Here is a 21,894-nt window from a genome sequence, read left to right as displayed (position 1 = left end):
TTCATTCCGATTATTCAAGCCTTGAAACAATCACAGGAGTGCCAACATAACATGGCCTCGTACAGCAGAAGTTGGTGACTGTCATAAACAGGATGTAGCCTTTAATAATATAAGGCAAACAAAGGGCAATACTAGTTGGCACGCAATAAATAATTACACTTCAAGCAATACTCCCAAAGCAAAGCCCACAGTACACAATCAAACCAGAAATGTGTCTAAGCAACTATGTACATGAGAAGGGGAGGAATGACTCCTACTGATACATTTCCCTATGCCAATACCGTCTTTACATGGAAAATATGAAAGTCAGCACAGCTGATACGCCCACATACGGAGAGAAAACAAAGGCACAAAACTACGAAAGGTATTCATTTAAAATTTAGTGTCCAGGATCGAAAACCGCAACCAAAAAAGGAATTATCTCTTCTGTATAAACTGTATATTTTTATGAAACTTTCATGTACGTTTTAAAAGGTCATATAGTGGTATGCTAACATAGAGAGAAATTTTACATTTCCCAGTAGTACTATACTGTATTTTCACTCATGTGCAAAGAAGTAAGAAGCTCACAACAAGTGTTATTGGTTTCTCTTACTCAGCAAAACGTAATTGCTGGCAATCACATTTTTAAATGAAAGCCTCTTTGAAAATGGTGGGTGAAATCAAGTAAATATTTTGACCAGGTCTGTGCAAATCCTATATTAGTTCTTTTACATTTACAGGGAATTCTCTGTGAAGTCAAAACTTATCAAAGGAAAAAATACTCTACTAAAGATGTTTTAGCATGAATATATTTGCATGTACCTGTAGGGTTTATGCATTAAATATGTCAATGCCCTAAAATCAACAGATATTTCAGAGAACATAATGTTGTCATATTGAAACAAGAAACCTTAATCACCTCTCAGTGGGATACAACTTGTATGAGGATTAATTTACAGCTCAATATAATGTATAGTATTTATTTCAGCCATGCTGTGAAAACATCAAAAAGTTTTTTTGTTGTTGTTGTTCAAAACATTAGCAATTAACTCCTGAAGTAATTACCTATAACCATTGGTTCTGTGAACAGTAGTTCATTGCATTGGTGGTAGATAAGAGGTGGGTTTTTTATCTTTGAGGATGATCCCAAGTTATTTCAGAGAGATAACTTGTCTCTAATGTTCTCACAGGATTGCAACATATTGAAGTAAGTGGAACTTTTTTCCGGTTGACTGATCTCTTTTCCTCACTTATTTCAAGATAAGACTGAACCACTGAGCGGAACGCTATAATTTCTGAGATATTTTGAGGAACTTAACATCTGCTCAAGTCTTTTGTGATTGCTGTTGATGAGATCACATAAACGGCATCCATTCAGAGAAACGCATTAAAAAGACACGATCTAGCTCAGATCCAGCGTTGTGCTGTGTGTTTACGCTAGCTGTGAAATCCCATTAAAAAATCCCTCTGTGGCTATTTTGGGCAGCTTTAAGCCAACATCGTGAGGAGCCAGTACATTAAACCACTTGAATGTGGCCAATGAGAACTCGTCATCCACGTACAGTATGTGGTGGTACGGAATGTGCCAGGATGGTTTCCATGATGACTGCATTGCTAGGCAGCCAACTAGCTAGAGGCATTATCCAATGAAATACAACCTGATACTCACTCTTGCATTTAAAGTAGATGTCCTGCCAGATAATGCATAATAATTATGCAATAGTGATAAGTAGTAATAATGATAACTGGGATACGGATGCAAAATCGAGCAAGCGCAACTAAATGACGGCTGTATTGGCAAACTACAGTGGACTCCTGTGAGTTCACAGAACTGTTTTTAGTGTAAATCGGATGATCCTAACCTGAAATACCATTTAGAAGGCTTCCATGTTTGCGAAATGACACCTAATCGCCTACTGCCACCTTGTGTGTCATGTCGCACTGCATCCTGTGGTAAAGTTACAGGACCTTGGACGTGCGTTTTTTGTTTTTTTTTTTCTTTCTCTTAGAGCAGAGCTCTCTAACACACCTACTGTAGTCTGGTATCTGTGCATGACAACATCACCTTGCTCTTCCCAACAATCACCTGACGCACAGAGGTAATGAGAATCCGTCCCCAATGCCTACAGTCTGCGTGCCACTGATTTCCTCCTCCTCGGGGAACTCTGAAAAGGAAAGCCCCTGTCTCACATGAAAGCGGAGGAGAGTCACATTACCTCAGTGTTACTAAAGCTAACACATATACACCCATACCAAGAAACTACATAGTGAGAATATATAAATTTTAGCTCGATCAATAGCTTTAAAGTATGTGAATGGTTGATATTTTGGTCTATTGCAATATATTTCTGCCTCACTTTAATGTATTTTAAATGTATTTGCGTTTTATTCCTGGGATGAACAACACATTTTTCGTTATATTACAATATATTTCATTTTTGTATGCGTAGGCCCCAAAACAGTTGTCAGAGTGGTGGACAGGTCAAGCAAAAGAGCTCAAAAGTTTCAGCTTAAACTCTGGGTGTGGCATTCCATTTGATCCGAGTCACTTCTGTAAATATACAGCTCTGCGGAAAAAAAAAATATTAAATATAATCCCTTGGTAAGGATGTTTGCTGTGAAAGTAAACAATAACACAGAATAAACACACACTTGGACTCCATATTCAAGCAAATGAATTGAAGAAAGGAGAATCAAAACAACCAGATGAAAAACAGCACAAAGGGGCTCATTCATACTCACGCCACGCACTGTTTCCCGGGGCAACAGCCCGGGATAAAAAGTATGACACAGGAATATATGGAGGGGTTCATTCAATACATTGAAAGTGGGCTTCAGCAAACCCCAAGGCCGGGTTGTTTATTGACCATAAATCTGAGGTGCAATTTTGCAGGCAGAGCCACCCACTGCTTCTCACAAAGCCTGTTCTCAGCTGATTCCCATCTCCCAGTGCAGGAGCGCCAACCGGTGACCAAACAGCTCTGTTTTTGCAGAAGCTGGTTTGAGCCAGCAACTGAAACCAAAGAGGGTGTAGCCTAGAGACACTCGCATCACTCTGGTCACAAACAAACCTACATAATGCAGGTATTAAAGGGGTCAATTCTGAAATGGGTGATTTAGTAAGTTTAGTAAGACCAAGGAGAATGATCAAGTAAGTAATCTGAAGTAATTTGCTTAGCTATGATAAGCGCTGCAACCAAAAATCTGATATTTGACCTGTTTCCATAAATAGTCACAATACCAAGGAAGTGTACCTAATACCAGATAATTATTCTTTTGATAAATGCATCCCTGCCCTTAACCTGATTTTGTGTGATAGTTCATTTTGACATTTAAAAAACTTTGTTAAAATGTTTAATGTGTACACAGACACAGTGTCCCTTTTAAGCACCTAAAACTTTAAACGCATATAACAGAAGCATGACATTTATTTGCAGCTTGATTTATTTGCATATGGGTTTAACAAGGACAAAGCTAGGTTCTGAAAGGCTTGCGAACTCATATGCAAACAACATACAGAAGATGGCAGATGGGAGATAATCTCTTTGCCAACTGAAACTTGTTCGACTACTCCCTCTGAAAGAGGACAGCTAACAGAAACTCAATTTGCATGTCTTCCCCGGGGGGAGGGGAGATGAACTGAGTCACAGATCAGGTATCAGGAGGACCAACAGATGTTAAAGGAGTTTGTGTCATGCTGTTTATCTATAAGATAACCTGTATCCTGAATGAACATATCCTGTATTTGCTTCATTATTACATTTTTTTCTAAATTGAAGTAATTTATTTTTTCACAATTAAATAACAACACAGACATACATGGGTATGTACACATTGTTTTTAAAAATGCACGATCCAGCCCTTAAACTTGTATTGACTTCGTCATGATCAGCCAATGACATTTCATCACATGTCATCAACTATTTGCCTCATCTGATGTCTTACTGGGCCAATTGTAATAACCTCAATAAAGGTGTAAGTCTGAACCACTGAACCATTTAACCCTATGAGAACTGGAACAGATGTCTCTAATGTCAGAGATTAAGCCTTTCAATATAAAATCGTATTATCAGATACTTGATTGTATTTACCTTGTACTTCTTTCCATATAATATTGTCTATTCTTGAAACATGGCTAAAGTATGGCTTCTTTTTTAATAGCCTAATTAATCCCAATATTAAGTGGAATTTTTAAATTATCTCCAGCCTTCTGTAAAACATGTTTTCCTTTAGTTTACACACCAGAAAAGGAGTGAAATGTTTTGTGTGTCCTTTACGCCAGACTGGTGAAAAAGCAAAATCAGGTGTAAGTATAAATAAAGAAAAAATGGTTAAGAAGTACATAATAACTATATAATAAAGTAAAAATACAAATATAGACTATTAATTTAATAGTTTCGGTTTTACAGATGGTCTGGCATAAACCAAAACCCCCGGGAAGCACACGGCTCTCTCAGGTTTCACATTTGCAACCTTTCCTCTGAACGTCATATGGGCGGACTTATGCAAATTAATGTCGGCAGTCTGCCCGGGTGTTGTTAATCCACGGTTTAAACCATTGGACTAATTCCTATATGTGGAAAAGCATGCTAAATGCACACAGCTAGGATGGATACTTGATATTTGATTTGATTAGTTGATTGCTAATAATTTCCTTTGGCATAGTTGTGGTACCTATATTGTAAACCGCCCATTCTTCCAAGCTTTGCTGAGCAAACACCTTGTATTTGATATTATCAAATATGTTACAATATATAATCAAATATGCCTTGACTGATTAGACAAACGTATCTTTTTTCAAACACCAAATGAATAATAATAAATACATCTTATCTTATCGTACTAACCCTTGAGTACTTATTTCAGTTTTGAATGACCATGCTTAACTGATATGAGAACACGTTCCAAGTTATTGTGTAATAAGAAAGATGAGAAACGTCTCAACCTATGCACTACATTCATGAGTACTATGTGGTGCTCTCTAGTAATAATAATAATAATAATAATAATATTCACTAGTTCATGACTCAAAAAATGAGATGCTTCTTAATCTTTGGAGATCTTTGACTGGAGGGTCCGGGTCATTGGCAGCTAGGCTGTTGTCAGCACTGTGGGTTTGTAGGACGTGCAGAGAGGGTAATCGCCAGTGACTGCAGCTATGCTTTTCATGCCTTTCTTTTGATTAATGAATGTGTGATGTTGTAACTCAGTGTGAGACTCAGTGTGCATTTATCTCCTAAGCATGTTTCCTTTGGCCTTCCCGTCGGAGGCTGGTTTGCTTCATACCTGGGGGGATGATGTCACCGCTTGTGATGAAATGAAAGAATGAACACCGAGCAGTAACAACATCATGTGAAAGTGAACTTAAAATACATCGCAGTGATTCATTGCAATGCTGACTGATTCATTTTCTCACATTAATGATCATGTGATTTTTTTCTTCTCGTTTGTTGGCTTTAATGTTCAAGATATTATAATGCTGAAAGCATTATGTCTCTTCCAGTGGAAAAACTCTGAAATAGTGAGGTATTGGTTAATCACTTTATTTATAAACATATAAAACATAAGTGTTTCATTGCCATTAAATGTGTCATATGTGTTCAATCACTGTCATTGGCACATTATGTCATATATGATGTTTTCCAATAGTAAATAACTCTATGATATGAAAAGCATTTGATTATAAATAACAATAAAATAATGGTTTGGCTAATTATTTTCCCTTGATTCTTTAAATTATTGGACTATATATTTTCTTATAATGCCCAAACTGTCAAATAATCAAAACAAAGATTAAAAACAACCTATCACCGTATGGAACTAAAACAGATATAGTTTAACAAGAGAACTTTCCTATACTTAGAATGTCCCACCCCATTACAGTTCCCTCCAACACCACCCCCCCGCCCTCGTCCCCCCCCTCACCCCCTTTCACCTGCATGGTTCCCCAACACCATAGGAAACAAAGAGTGCAATTGTCAGGATGTTCACTCTGGGCCTCTTTTCAGAAATCTCATTGAGACAGTGATTCAGCACTTTTTTTACCCAAGGTTAATGAAACTAAATGGCTCAGCTAGAAGGCTACAGGGCCTTTATACCAGAACAATAAACCTTTCAGACAGCTGTTTCAGGTGGAAGGAACCATGGCGGCAGACTGCAGAAACACGACTGCTTACTGTTTTCAGATGGCAGACGTTATAAACCGTTTGACACATACAGTTGTTGTTATGAATTCAGAATAATAATTTAAAAAGTGAATAACCTGTTATGTTATGTATGCCTATTCAGTGAAATGTCCTGAGTTGAGTTCTCTGAAAAAAAAATCATGTTAGTTTTTATTTGGATATATAACATAACAAAATTTGATATGATCATATTGGCTGTAAATGAAACCTATTTCTGATATCAGACGGTGTCATAAAGTCATAATGTGACATTCTCCATCCAGGTATACATGACACATTGTAAGGAAAATTCTAAGGAAACTCCAGTTCTTTAAGATGTAAATTTAAAAATATTGAAACACTAGATTATAGTGAAATGGTGATGGTAGCTCGCCTGCTTTGGTTTTATCATGTTTTTGCCTGTTCGTATTTCTAATGAAATGTGTAAGTGTTCCCCCCTACTGGCAATGTTAGCAAGTTTTCATTCTGAGGGTGCATTTATGCTCACTCCTAGCTTTGGTCTTACTTCAGTGCATAATGCCATTTTAAACTGACTCCACCTTCCATCTTGTAAGCAGTATAAAGAAGGTAGAATCGGTTTCCCCCTCTCTTTCCCTCTCTCTCTCTCTTTTTTCCCCCCCAACACATATTCGGCACACTGAGCAAGGGGAGATCCAATATCTCCTTTATCTGGAAGGGAACACCTGAGCCACAGAGAACACCTGATTTAGTGATCTGCGGCGGGACTGAAAGCCCAGCATGTACTCGGCAGGCCTCGAGATACTGGGGATGACTCTGTCCGTGGCGGGGTGGCTGGGGGTCATGGTGGCCTGCTTCCTGCCCATGTGGAGGGTGGCAGCGTTCGTGGGGCAGAACATCGTGATCGCCCAGGTGATCTGGGAGGGCCTGTGGATGGACTGTGTGGTGCAGAGCACCGGGCAGATGCACTGCAGGGTGTACGACTCCATGCTGGGGCTGCCGGAGGACCTGCAGGCGGCGCGGGCGCTGACCATCGTCTCCATGCTCCTGTGCGTGGTGGGCATCATCCTCTCGGTGGCCGGGGCCAAGTGCACCAACTGCACGGCGGACGTGGCCAGCAAACCCCACGTCATCCTGAGTGCCGGGGTCGTCTTCATTGTTGCTGGGCTGCTGGAGCTGGTGGCCGTCTCCTGGACCGCCAACGTCATCGTCGCCGACTTCTACAACCCGCTGCTGGGAGAGACGCAGAAGAGGGAGTTCGGGAACTCACTGTACTTCGGCTGGGGCGCGTCCTCCCTCCTGATCCTAGGGGGAGCCCTTCTGTGCTGCTCCTGTCCGCCCGGGGCGAGGGCGCCGGATTTTGGAGGGTCCAGGGTGGATTACTCAGCCGGAAAGCCAGCCTCTGCCACAGGGCAGGTTCATAAGGACTACGTGTGAGTGCATTACAGAGTTGTCGACACCCCTTACTATATTTGGGGGCTTCCAGCAGTTCCCAGGAACATGCAAGAGAACCGCCTCTAAAATAAACGCAGCCATTAATAATGCTTTTCCCCCCCAAATAGCAACGGCAGCTGACTTATCTCAAGAGTGTGTGGACAGACATAGTGAGATCATGCGAATTCAAATGAACAGCTTCAATATTCCAGCTGCACAAATCAAACATAAAGTGTGTATATGTGTATACTCATGTGGGAATGGACAAGCAGGAGTTATGTCAAAATATCAGATGAAAAGGTAATATGTTTATATTTTTAGGACACTGGTTTTGCAAAATAAAAAGAATGATTTTAATTTAGCATAGCTTTCATGGAATGTTTTGAAAAATGACACGTGAACACATGGAAGACAAGGCACTGTCACTCTGTTTAAGAGATTGACATAAGCAGGTGTTGAAAAGGTAGAAAAGGTTGAAAAGGTAGATTGACTAGCAGAGTGTACATCCAGGCTGGTGAAAAAATTAAATTTTTGTGAACAGGACAACTCAGTTTTATCCTTAGATCTACAGAACTAAATCATTTCATCAGGGAAATGAATAATTTGTGTTTGGAACTGCGCTATTAAGCATGTAAAATAGTTTTCCTGACAAATATTAATTCTGTACGTGTGCTTGTGTCCAAATTTAGCATAGCATGTGACCACACCTAGTGTATTGGCAGTATAAAACTCTATATTTTTCTTGTGTTGGTATTTCAGAGGTGATACACTTGTTTAGATATCATCAACAAATTTTATGGATATGTCTCAACTTTGTCTTTTAACTTTAATGGTATACTCATCTCATGAATCACAAGTCATTTTCCATCATTTACAGTCAGACTCTGATCCAAAATTAAAAAGTAAATGATTTATACTGTACCTGACTCACCTTTATTGTTTGGTTTCCATAAACTGCTTGTTGCCAAATAGTAACAGAAGCCTACGTGAACCAAATAACTGATTTAAAGGTGTGTGCAAAGATGCAATAAATGAGCTTTGAAATCTCTGTCCTCTAACTCTTCATTTATATCTTTATTTTTGTATTAGCATGCCCTTATTTTGTGTACCATATATATACTAAATATATCCCTGCCAATGTACTTACCGCTCAACACAATTGGGAACATTGGTTTTTGCAAGAACCTTTGTTCACTTATATCATACAAAAAGAACACATACCCAAAATGTTTTCTACATTATCTGAATACAACTACATACACCTGTGTAAATAATTCATAAAAATCATGCTTTGATGATCAGTAAAAGTATATTTTCTACAAACTGCACTTTCATCTTTTGTGATGTTTGTCATAAGAGTATGAAGGTGATTCGATGAGTGTAAATGGATTCATAATATTTTAATGTTGCATGTAGAAAAGAAAAAAAAGTGACCATCTTTCCCTCTTTGTTTATTCTTGTGTTCTGTCACTATGAAAACGACACATCTTCTGAGTTACTCATTTACCGGAAGCATTGTTTTGCAGGAATAATCCAGCTGAAAAGGTTATTGCTCTTTTTTTATTGACTGTAGTAAAAATATGACCCATATCCACTCCACTCTCTGCGCTGGTTCTAACACACTAATCTACAGTATTACAAAAGTCTATGATTTGCATGGCTTAAGGAAAAGATTCAGGTTCGGTGAGTGATGAACGTACTATTTTGTCTTAAATAAAGGCAGTAGTTCTGTGGGTTTTATTTTAGTAGTCTATGAGAAAAAGACTCGGTAAAGGCACATTCCATATGATTTGTGTTCCTCCAAAAGCAGAGGACATCCCACTGACTAAGGTCTGCACAGTGGGTTGCAGTGTTTTGAGGACTACCTAATACAAAGTTCAAAGTGTTATCAACAGCTGAAATCTATCCAACCCCAGACAGGCCTCCCTCCACAGGAATAAGGAGGGTTTCATTTTCTGTTCAAATCTGAGCAACAATGTCTCATTTGTTTGGAGTGGTGCACTGTTGTGTGTGTGTGTGTGTATGTGTGTGTGTGTGCGTGCTTGCGTGCGTGACTGCATGAGTGTGCGTGTGTGTGTGTGTGTGTGTGTGTGTGTGTGTGTGTACTATGGTATGTAGCTGTTGAGCTAATTATGTGATACTGCAATGAATTGGTAATTAAGTGTGTAGCATTTGCATAATATCCTTAGGGACATCACTGGGTGCTCCCTGAAAATGTCTTTAGTCAATCTTTACCAGCAGTTAATGATTATAATTTAATGTGTGTCACATTGCAGCTTGAGATTTATTTGTTCTTGGTTTGTGGGAAAAGCCAGTAAGCACTAAGTCCAGGGAGTCAGTGAGCTGAACCTCAGAGAAAGGGTTTGGATAGACCTGCCAGGCATACCACAAGCACTCTGCATGGTCCTTTCAAGGACTTCTGTTCAACCCATCCTTCCAGTTTCTCACAGAATGAAATATTGCGTGCTTCTGCGTGAGTTCTGTTTTATTTGATGAACACAAGTTCACAGACCAGCAAAACAGCAGGACTTACCAACAATGCATCAGAAGCTGTTGAGACACAAGTGGAATAATTCAGTCTCTCTGACCTCTTTGTAAGTGGTCAGACTGACATAGTGGGCTGGTAATGTCAGTTGCGGTCTGTGTGCATTGAAAGCTAGTCCCAGTAGCAACAAGATACACCTCACAGCCAACATGAAATAATTCAAGGATAATTTCCATGGGTATATTTGCCTTAGCAATTAAGGCCTTTTTGACAAGGGCTACTAATGAAACACTATGTCTTTATCGGCCAAACACAGAAAAGAAAGCTCACTGATGACAAATACATGCATGATGCATATCTGATAGAAAGGAATGTTACATTCAAACTGCAGTGTACTGTAAATACATCAGGCCACTAGCCATGACAGAATTCATTCAAACTGAATTCAGAAAGACTTAGATTTAATATGTGCTTAAATTACTCTGAATTTTTCACAATTACATGCAAGGACTTCATCTCTGTGATACAGATTGGACCCTGGTGAACCAGAATGAAGCCACACTGCTGACCTAGGATAACCCCAGTGACAAAAATGGCCGCCACACACATGAACATGCTGGTGTAAATGGGACATTACAAATGAGATTAGATTGGAAGCCTCATGCAGCAGTGTGTCCTTGAGGGTCCTCCGTGACCACTGATAACAGGGTCACCTACACGTCATCGGTATGAGGCAACATCAACTGCCATTCACTTCTTAATCAAAGCACACATCAGAGAAACAAACAAGGTCAAACACTTTGCATTTTGGAAGGTTTTGTTTTACGATGTAAGGTTTATTCTCTCATCTCCCGGGTTATTTTAAGCTTATGATCAAACAGACGAAAAAAGATAAGGATTCAATTTTTTGCCATCCATCTTAGGTGGTACGCTTTGAAAAAGACAGCTGGCTAAACATACAGCTGATTGGGAACCTTCTTTTATCAGTGGCCTGTCAGGATTTCAAACTGAGACGTTACACATTTAGGATGGCTTCACCCGAATCACCTTGAAAAACTCGAGGAGTTCCTCTTTTCATAAGTTACGTGCAGCGGCCAGCCCAGCAAAATGTTTGTAAAAATGGGCTCGAAATTGAAAGCATGATAAATGACAATGAGAGCCTGTCTAACTTTCACCATTATCTGACAGCGCCAAATGACCTCAGCAGGGTGCAGCCACAGATTGGGCCGCATACCTTGGCATCTCTACGGGGCCGAAACTGTGCCAACGGGGCTTAATGAACACCATCGCTGGTACAGGTTTGTCTTTATCAGCGTCGTCGTTCAAGGTCTATCTGACAAAATCGGTTAGCGTCAGTATCAGTAACAGTTGTTGACATATGTTGCTTTTTCCGTGAAAGTGCAGCAGGAAAACAGTATTTGTCCGAAATGCAGGATGAAGCGATTGGATGTGGACCTGAGAGGTGCAATGTGTAAATGGTGCATTTCCTTTAATAATTACCTGTTCAAGCCGAGATTACAGTCATGCAGGTTCAACCTCCGTGTTAACCTTTAACTATCCACCAACTGAGCTCTGGCCATTTATTTACTCTTCCATTCCAATAAAAAAGACATAGCGAGAGCTACCATGGGTGAAAGGTTAACTTATAAAATTGCTTCCCATGAGCAATGATAGTTGATTCTCAAAATACGTTAAAAAAGCCGTTGGCCGATCCCACGTGATCCTAGCTGTGAGTGACTCCACCTCCTCCGTGTGGACAGCTATAAAGATATCGGTGGGTAGTTGCACAACGGCAGACGGTAGTGAACACACACGCACGCAGGAGAAAAAAAAAAGATCCCTTTTTGATTCAAAGAAGCGAGAAAAGCTTTTGAAGGACCACCGGAGAGGAGAATGGCTGCCCTCGGTCTGGAGATATTGGGAGTGACACTGGCGGTACTCGGGTGGATCTCCAGCATTGTGGCCTGTGCCCTGCCTATGTGGAGAGTGTCTGCTTTCATCGGGGTCAACATCGTGACAGCGCAGATAATCTGGGAGGGCATCTGGATGAGCTGCGTGGTGCAGAGCACGGGGCAGATGCAGTGCAAGGTGTACGACTCCATGCTGGCCCTTCCCCAGGACCTGCAGGCGGCCCGGGCCCTCGAGGTCATCGCCATCGTCATCGGGATCCTGGCCCTGCTGGTGTCCATCGTCGGGGCAAAATGCACCAACTGCATCGAGGACAAGGCGACCAAGGCCAAGGTGATGATCGCGTCCGGCAGCACCTTCATCACCGCGGCCGTGATGCAGCTCATCCCGGTGTCCTGGTCGGCACACACCATCATCATGGAGTTCTACAACCCCGTTGTCGTCGAGTCTCAGAAGAGGGAGATCGGCGCCTCCCTGTACCTCGGGTGGGCCGCCGCGGCGTTCCTGCTCATCGGCGGGGCCATCCTCTGCTGCAGCTGTCCCCCGGAGAAGGAGGTGAGGTACGCCCCCGCCAGCCGGATGGCCTACTCCACCAACAGGTCTGTGGCTCCTAGCAGTTATGACAGGAAGGACTACGTTTGAAACTCTAAACAGCTCCTGTTGAAACTTTTGTTTTGGGGGGGGGGGTTTTGGGTGTTTTTTTGCCTTATTGTCACATTCTCCAGATTCACAAGCAGATGGACAAAAAAGTGACAACTCTGACCAACAGTGGGAGTCTGAAGTAGCAATCCAGAATCAAGTTTACTATACCACCAACTGAATTTGGCTTGGTCTTGTAAAAACAATATTTCTTTGAGCGGAACCTAAACTGTCAAGTGACTATTTATAATATGCTTCCAAATGACCGTTTCATATACAGAAATATACCAACATTTTCATTTTTTCAAGTAAGGTGCAATATACTGTAAGAAATTATGAATGTAGTCTATAAAAAGACTATAATGGTTCTGACTTTGATATTATCAATATTTTTGTACAGGCTGTATGTAGTTGTTTTAGAATAGTTAATGATTTTATCATATCATACTTTGGCTTGTGTAACTATTTAGAAGCCCTTGAATGAATAATGTTGACAACATATGTGAAATTAACAGAGGAAAATATTGTTTTAAGGTGTTTAGCAACTTATGAGGAGAGAATACAGATTGTAGTAAACAGTGACAGCAAAAAGTGTATATATTAAAACTTTTTTACCTTCTGTAATCTGTGTTTATCAACTGACTTGTATATAAAGATTCATATTCTCCAAAAAATACAATACAATTTTGTAACTTATTTTCTAATGCTCACTGAAAATCTCATTTGCTCTCCTATGATAGTTACTTTTCTATATAGTGATTTTAGTTGTGGTGGTTCATTTACCAATAGTAGTAACAGTAGCAGCAGTTTATTCAGTTTCTAGCATCATTTTATTAAAAATTAATAATTATTTTATTAAAAATTTATTAAAAGTAATTGGCATACTTCTAATGTATGCCAACGCATGGTTTCACACTGACGCTGTAGTTCAAGGTGGTATGCTAGATCTGTCTGATACATTGGACTTGTTTTCAGATCAGGACTGCACCACCTCAGCAAACACAAATTGATATGCAAGGTGTGTCACAGTGAGAGCAGTCAAAGGGATGGGTCATCCGAATGATATCAAGACTAGCCAAACCTGGCAAAGTCTGCTCAGTGTTAGTTCCCAAAAACAGGCCAGCTGTTTGCATTAGACAGAGTTCAGCATGGCTGTTTTAAAAGCACGCATCTCCACTGATCTCTGGTGCAGCGAAACGTGACTGGAAGCGTGTCGAAGGAACACTGCTGTGCTTCTTTCAACCATTACCGTTACAGACCTCGTGCTTAGTGTGATCAAAGAGTGTCGGAATGAAGTCACCTACTTGCTTACATCTCCTGTATTGGCACAGCCTGTCGTAAACTCACACAGTATCAGCCTGATAAGATATTTTCCTCAGCTGTACAGTCACTCTGGCACATTGTATCGATCCAACTTTTTTAATTTTTAGTCAATCGTCTCATTTCAGCATTATCTGCACGTTTCCTTTGATGTTTATAAACCATATCTACCGTTTTTTGTTGACTCATGAATTTTTCAGTTAAATAGTAATACGTGCGCAATTTCTCCCATCGTGGCTCATTTCACACTATTGCTTGGTAAAAACAAAACATAGTTTTCTGCATTGTAGTCAACCTGTTGTATTGGGCAACTTGCTAGCTGGTTAGCTTCCAGAGCCTTTACCTTGTTAGCTTGGGAGATAGCAAATAAACCAAGGAATTTTGTGTTTTGAGTTCTCGGTGCAAACATTAGTTACAAAACTGTTTACCAAAACTCAGTGGTTCAAGTAAAACTGCTCAAGTGGATGACATGTAACCAATCTGAAAGCCTTCTGATTCTTCAGAGCTATTATATTCAGTTTCGGTCTTCAATCGATCTTCGATCAACAACAATCTTCAGTCTCCTCCACAAGTCAAGTGTTACTGATGTATTTTCATCCGTTAAAGAAATTCATAGGATGCGGCAAGGGAGAGTTGCTCTTTAACACTTTCTGAGTCTTGTATTGGCAGTGTCAACAAGAGATTAATCAGTTGACTAACCTTTTGATATCTGTGACTCTTGTTTTTGGTATTTGGAAATGAAGGTATTGGTACTTGTACTCAGAGGGGGCTGTTTGTAAGCAATTTTAACTATGCGAGACTATCAAGAATGCAAAACTGAGATTGTCTGGGCATCATTACAAATCTCAGTACTACATTAGCATTTCAGATCTAAGGTTTAAATATTAACTCTAACAAGACTTAAGGTTTACAATATAATGAAGCCTTTGCAGTCCTGTCAACATCACCTGTCTTTTTTTATTTTAAAGATCTAATCAACATTGCTTTGGAGCTGTGGACACTTTTGTGATGAAGCTCTGTACATTCAGACCTTAAATAATAAAACAACAGATTGGCTAACCTCCACGGCTTTCGCATTTTTGAGCACAAAAGCATTTCATTAGAGACGGTTTCTGAGTACAGTCCCTGCGACCCCCAACAAGTGGCGCTGTTCAGGATGCAAAAACAGCAGAGGGTGCAGGTTGTCAACACTGACTCATCAGACGCCAGGGCAACAAATGATATCTTACATCGTTTAACCCCACCCTGGGGGCCTTCCACCGCCTCAGGAATGTGAGGCTGACCCACTGAGTGACACTGGCTCATTAAGCAGATCAAACCAGACTGTCACAATGCCCCCCATTCCTGGGAAATTAAGGTCACAGAGGGCTGGTCTTAGACCTATTATGATGCCAAGATTAAGCCAGCTCATTTGAGTGTGAGCAGGCTAGAGGGACAGCAAAAATGGACAGGAACAGAGCCGAACTGAAACTATAACAAGTCTAAATATAAAAAGGGAGTAAAACAGGCACAAACGCCTCAACGGCATGGCTTTACCAATTGGTATTTTTTTTATAAATGTGCCACCCTTGTTGGAAACATCACTATGGAGATCCTTACAGGAGCCATTTCCCTTTTACACTTCCTTACACTTTGCGGCAACCATTTCCTCTTACACTGTCAGGACAGGTAAACATATGACACACCCAAGTGAGGTGTGTGCAGAATTACGCATGCTCACAGCTTGTTTAATTGGAATTCACTTTACTTCTAATTGAGGAAAATTTCAGGGTAATTGAAAGATACAAATTAGTTACAGGCCCTCTAAAGTCTTCCATTTATATCCAGACAAGCATTAATCAGTACTTTATGGCCATATTGACAAATGCTGTCCAGGATTATTAAGTGATAAAACATACAGTGTTCTTGTAACATATAAATGACTTCAGTACTGTTGTGGCTGTAAAAAATGAATGTGTTGGATTTCAGGTATTCATGTCTAAATAGAAATACTGAATAAACTAAACACCAAAATGTGGGTGTGTGTCTTTAATACCTGGTAAGCATGTCTTTCAGTGGGTGAAACTTCCCATTTTTGACAAAAAATCAGCTTTACACAATCACCATCTGTCATCCATGTTGATTTCAGCTCTTCGGTTTAGTAATTCAAATAACAAAATACAACACATCCTCCGTCAAGCTACTACACTTGTAGTTTCAGGCAATCCTTGCTGTTGTGAAGTCAAAGGGAGAGTCTGAAACAATATCCTGATTGAAATGTAGTAGAGCAGGGGTGTCCAAACCTCTCCTGGAGGGCCACTTGTCCTGCATGTTTTAGATCTCTCCCTGCTCCAACACAACTGATTCAAATGATCAACTCGTTATGAACTCCTGAAGCTGCTGAATAACAAACTGATCATTTGAATCAGCTGTGTTGGAGCAGGGAGAGATCTAAAACATGCAGGACAAGTGGCCCTCCAGGAGAGGATTGGACACCCCTGTAGTAGAGGGTTTCAACATTAACATGTTTTGCGTCCCCAGGAGTTTGTTATGTGGGCTTTGTGTTCTGCACCACGCTGAATGAGTATGTTTGTTGATAGCAAATACAAGTCCTAACAGGCTGCATTCCATCATTCAGAAGAAACGCAAGTGCGCGTTATTGTTTTTAAAAAAAAAAAAAAAAAAGCTCACCATCTGCAAAACCCACACAACGTTTGTCATATTTTGTTTTTTTTTATTATTCTTAAGACACCGCTTTGCTGCGTTGTGGGCAGAATTTCTGAACATCTGTTCTTTCTGAGATGCTCCTGAGTCCTTAAACAGACCTCACAGAGCAGATGTGAAATATTTAACACTCCCAGATATTAAAAAACCACAGCCACCTGGGTGTCTGTTAAATTTCTTCATAAAGCGGATGTTCAAGTTTATGAAACTGACCCCTTTGGAGAACACTTCTCCCACAGGCAAAGGGAACAACAATATTTAACAATAACACATATTCTTATTCAAGCATCCTTTCTTTAAAAATTTGGTCTGGGTTTGCCTTTGCGGATTTGCAGAGAACTAGAGGGCCTGCATATGGAGACAGAGAGGGTCATGTCTTCACTCCCTGCAGTGAGTTTGTGTACACTGTACCTCACCAGGTGTTGAGAGCTGCAGGCTGCATAAATGGAAGCTCACCTCCACGCTGCATCACAAAGGACTTTTTTGTTTACAGAAAGGTTCTTCCCTGTGTGTCTGACAGTTTCTTTTCAGAGTAGCTTATGTCAAACTCTGAAAAGTAAATGTGGAAAACAGACGTGAAACAAATCAAAAAGGAACAAAAAAGGATTCATTTTGAATCAGGTGCTGGAGGAAGAAAAGCACAGACATGACCAGTTCATGGATGCTTAAACTGAACTTGTCTTGCACTGCATATTACTCCTTTAAAATTAATATTGTGGTATAATTTAAGGTTTTTCACATTAATTTGAAAGAAAATAATTGAAACTCTAATTAAAAACAACAAATATATTATCACAGTGGATGTTATTCTTTTCGGAGGGGAGTTATTACAAAAGATTTTTAATTTCTGTGCTCATAAATTTCTTATGAGAAAACAGGTCACATATTAACTTCTGTTTGGCCTTAGACGACAATGATGTTAGCTTTGTGGAAGAGGAACTTCAGCTCCATCACTGCCTCAAACTCAAAGCGGCCGGGTCAGTTTTAAAAAAGATGAAACCTATCCCCCATTGTAGCTTTAGCCATTGTAGGCAGAGATCATGTGAGCTTTCTGAGAAGCTGCGGCCCTTCCTCCGTGGGGTGTCTCCTCCCTACAGAACTCCTCCCTCCACCTGCTCTGCGTATAAAGGATACTTGTTCCGCAGCGCTGCCACATCACACGTCTGGAGAGGCAGGACCGTTTAAGGTTAACTGACATTTGGCTCTCGTGGGTAGCACAAGGAAACTCAGGCCACATTTTGCACAGAGCAGGAGGCAGAGAGCAGGAAAGCCACGAACCATGTCTGCAGGGCTAGAGATTGTAGGGATCGCGCTGTGCGTGCTGGGGTGGATCATCGCCATCGTGGCCTGCGCCCTGCCGATGTGGAGGGTGACGGCGTTCATCGGCAGCAACATCGTGACGGCGCAGGTGATCTGGGAGGGCCTGTGGATGAACTGCGTGACTCAGAGCACGGGGCAGATGCAGTGTAAGGTGTACGACTCCATGTTGGCCCTTCCCCAGGACCTGCAGGCGGCCCGCGCCCTCACCGTCATCTCCATCATCCTCGCCGTCCTGGCGGTGCTCATCTCCATCGTCGGCGCCAAGTGCACCAACTGCATCGAGGAGGAGGCATCCAAGGCCAAGGTGATGATCATCGCGGGTGTCTTCTTCATCATCGCCGGTGTCATGCAGCTGATCCCCATGTGCTGGACCGCCAACACCATCATCAGGGACTTCTACAACCCCCTGCTCACCGACGCCCAGAGGAGAGAGCTGGGGGCGTCCCTCTACATCGGCTGGGCGGCGGCCGCCCTCCTGATTATTGGGGGCGCCATGCTGTGCTGCTCCTGCCCCCCCCGGGAGAGGAAATACAACCCCTCCAGAATGGCTTACTCAGCCCCCCGGTCGACAGCTGGGGCCGGCTACGACAAGAAGGACTACGTCTGAGGTGACCGAGACTGCCTGCACTCTCCTGTAAGGGATTCTCTGCTTCACCTGCGTGCGAGGTGACTGTGAAATGAGCTCCGTGAAGAGACTCCGCAATGAAGGGACGTATTCGCTCTCTCACTGTTGTTTGTGATTCTTTTGAGGCATATTTTCTTTTCAAAAGAGCTGTTTCGCTTTAGGTTTGGCTTGTATTCTGCTTTGCCTCACTGTCTTTGGAAGAAGGTAACACCAGGGACCAAGGTGATGAGATGTTACATTTGGCTACTGTGGAAAGGGTTTTTTTTTAACTGTGTATTTTATGTGATGTATATTGTATTTAATATTTTTAAACATAACATTTCATCTATTTTGTAAGCAAAAAGTTTACTGTAAGCAATTTTATTTTGTGTAATCCTTGGGTGTTACCAAAAAAAATTCACAAAATGTTGTGACTTGATTGTTCCATTTCATTTTTCTAGCAGTGTGCAGCTTCCACTGCTGTTGTTGCATTTCACATTAACAAAGAGATGGACATGGAAGATGAGGCATGTTTTTTGCATATATTTGTTAATGAAAAACTACGCCAGGATTGGACCTCAGTATGAGTCCACCATCAGCTCCAGCAATACTGTCAGATCATACTGTCTTCTCCTAATCCTTATCTTTGTTATCTTTGCAGGTTCATATGTTGTTTTTTTTTTTTGTTGTTGTAGTCGTTTTTGTTAAATAACCTGTACTTTTATTTTGAAAATTGCACAGAATGTTTTGTACAAGTTGGTAATTTGCATGGTGAATAATTTTCCAGTCAGATCAAATGTCCCGTCGTCTAGTTTTATCAGGTGAACGCGTCATGCTGTAAACACAGCGCAGTCACCTGAGCCCTGAGTCTTTGAGGCTGGCTGGCTTATTAAACACAAAGAGCCCAAAAGCTGCTGGCCGGGGGAGCAGTTCCAGAGAGCACACCATGGGAGATTGCTTTCAGTGCCTCTGTACAAAGCAGACAGGGAGGACACCTGTGTACAGCCATACTGATTCTGTCATGTTCGTCTGATATTTCAAATGGGCAGCACTTAGTCTGTGTTGCTTTTTTTTTTTCAATAAAGATGACTGCTTTGTTTGTATTTGCAGCGTTTTGTTTTGCTTGAATATAAAGAATTTAAAGTATGTTGCATTCTGGGATGTGTTCTTAAATGCAGACTGAAATATTTCCTTTTAAAATTGGTAATTAGCTTTTTTTCTCTTTGGATTGACATGGATGTGTTGACTAATCTTGATCCTTTTAACTTATAAGCAAAATTCTAGTACTAACCTGACACACATGAAACAGAGACAGATTGACACATAAACGCCTGTTTCACAACAGAATTTTGTTAGGATCATAAGAACAACAGTAAAGATAGGATCCATGGCCATATATAGCAATGTGAAGCAGGTAACTACACAGATAAAAGCCAGAGAGGCTACAGGAGAACTAGGGCACAGTTGGGGCTACTTTTACAAACAGCTATTTGACATCATCATATTACTCAAATGATAACTGTACAAGAGGATGAAATTATACAAGAGGATGAAATTATATATTTTTGTTAATCAACACACGCACACATATATATATATAACTATATATGACATCAACAAAAATGGTAGCAATGTGTCGTGGGTGTGCATCTGGGCAGCTCCTTGTTTGAATCACACTTCCTTGCTCATTACAGGATGACATGCATATCATCTTACTCAGCCACGCTCATCTGTAACTATACACCTGTCACACAGACAAGGAGCATCCAACAGTTTGGTCCACACAGCAATCACTCACACCCCATACAATCAGCCTCAGGTTCCTCATTTATATTTCACAAGAAAAAATCCCCTCTTAACCTCAATCTAAGGTGAAATAAGGTGCTATAAGCTATAAGAAGATCTCTGCCACGTACTGGAATAAAGAAATTGCTTAAGAATTGATCAGGAATCATCAGGAATGTTCAGACAGACAGGGAGGTCAGTGGCTGCCTACAGAACCTTCACACACATAGTCTCTGGGCAACAGGGCAACATTCTTTATTTTTAATAGTTGTAGTAACGTTAAATTCTGTGATTTCTTCATATGGATGAAATTAAACTGTGAGATTCAAAAACAAGTGGGTTGGAAAAAAAGAGTAAACAGCCGAAAGTTACACTTTTCCAAGGACGCTTCCAGGACATGATTAAGCACAGCAACAATTTACAGTAGGCACTTTTAAATAATTCAAAAGACTGACGAATTACAGTGGGACTTACTGCACAACTGAGAAGTCTACAATACAGGAGACACAGAAGAAAAACATTAAAACTTTACCAGCTCTAATAACTTTTTAACGCATACATTTTTACTGAAATGATTCTGTACGTTTCTTTCTCAACACAACTTTCAAAGTCCTTTTTTAATTTGGACAAGCTGGTACCAAACAAGTCTGCTCCTTCTACTACTTTAACAATTTAAAAACAAGAGGTATACATTAACATGACCTGCCTTTCTCTATCACATGTACTGTAAAAAGCAGGTCTAGTGGAACTGGAACAGACTGGAAAACAAATGTTTACAATGTGTAGAAACACATACAGGAAACTGACAATTAAGGTGACTTTGAACAGTTATTAATAGGAGATACTCTCTTTATCTAACCCCCCCACCCCACACGCACACACACACACACACACACACACACACACACACACACACACACACTCACACACCAAGGTAATCTTCAGCGTCTAATTAAGAAAGCTTCACCTATCAGGTTTCAGTATCCATAGAAGCAAGTTGTCAGGCACCCTCCAAATCTTGTTTCCATGGAGGCAGGGTTTCCAGGGATGACACACCTTGGGTAAAACGCAATTAGTTACACAGCAGGAGTGGAGCACTGTTTGCTTTCTGGTTTTGATCTGCAGTATAGTTACACTTTTAGAGGAAATAATTCACCGATCTCAGTATCCTGGAGCCTGGACTATACTGCAGACAATAACGCTTACTGTCCAATGTGAGGGACATGCCCAATATTAATGACATTTTTGTCATGGGTGGGATCTGTTTCTCTGAAATCTTTTTCCTACAATCTCAGTTATGAGAACTGTATTGAATGTAGAACATAGGCAAACAGGCTTTATGATAATTGACCTTAAGGTACTCCTTAAAATGTATTCATTTGAAAAAGTAAAATAATACTATGAAATAACCGAAACGTAACAAGAACCACATCTCCACCCCTTATAATAATCATTCTAAACTTAAAGCAGCAGATTTGGAGTGAATTAATTATTAATTAATTTAGTAGAATTATCACAAACATGATAATATACACAAAGTCAAAGTGCAATGTGCATCACTCCCCTCAACA

General features: G+C 40.7%; 3 protein-coding genes across 3 annotated transcripts; all 3 read left to right on the top strand.

The window, feature by feature from the left end:
• The first annotated feature begins 6,905 nt into the window (after positions 1-6,905).
• On the top strand, positions 6,906-7,562 carry LOC118774565 (claudin-4). The gene has a single exon (XM_036523916.1). The coding sequence runs from the start codon at positions 6,906-6,908 to the stop codon at positions 7,560-7,562; it is 657 nt and encodes a 218-aa protein (XP_036379809.1).
• Positions 7,563-11,852: 4,290 nt separating this feature from the next.
• Positions 11,853-12,680, top strand: LOC118775459 (claudin-3-like). The gene has a single exon (XM_036525395.1). The coding sequence runs from the start codon at positions 11,938-11,940 to the stop codon at positions 12,592-12,594; it is 657 nt and encodes a 218-aa protein (XP_036381288.1). The 5' UTR covers positions 11,853-11,937; the 3' UTR covers positions 12,595-12,680.
• A 5,103-nt stretch (positions 12,681-17,783) lies between these two features.
• Positions 17,784-18,809, top strand: LOC118775460 (claudin-3-like). Its single transcript, XM_036525396.1, has one exon. The coding sequence runs from the start codon at positions 17,894-17,896 to the stop codon at positions 18,539-18,541; it is 648 nt and encodes a 215-aa protein (XP_036381289.1). The 5' UTR covers positions 17,784-17,893; the 3' UTR covers positions 18,542-18,809.
• The last annotated feature ends 3,085 nt before the right edge of the window (positions 18,810-21,894 follow it).

The sequence above is a fragment of the Megalops cyprinoides genome, chromosome 3 (genome assembly GCF_013368585.1).
Source record: "Megalops cyprinoides isolate fMegCyp1 chromosome 3, fMegCyp1.pri, whole genome shotgun sequence".
Lineage (NCBI taxonomy): Eukaryota > Metazoa > Chordata > Actinopteri > Elopiformes > Megalopidae > Megalops > Megalops cyprinoides.
This window is presented reverse-complemented; position numbering and strand designations above follow the sequence as displayed.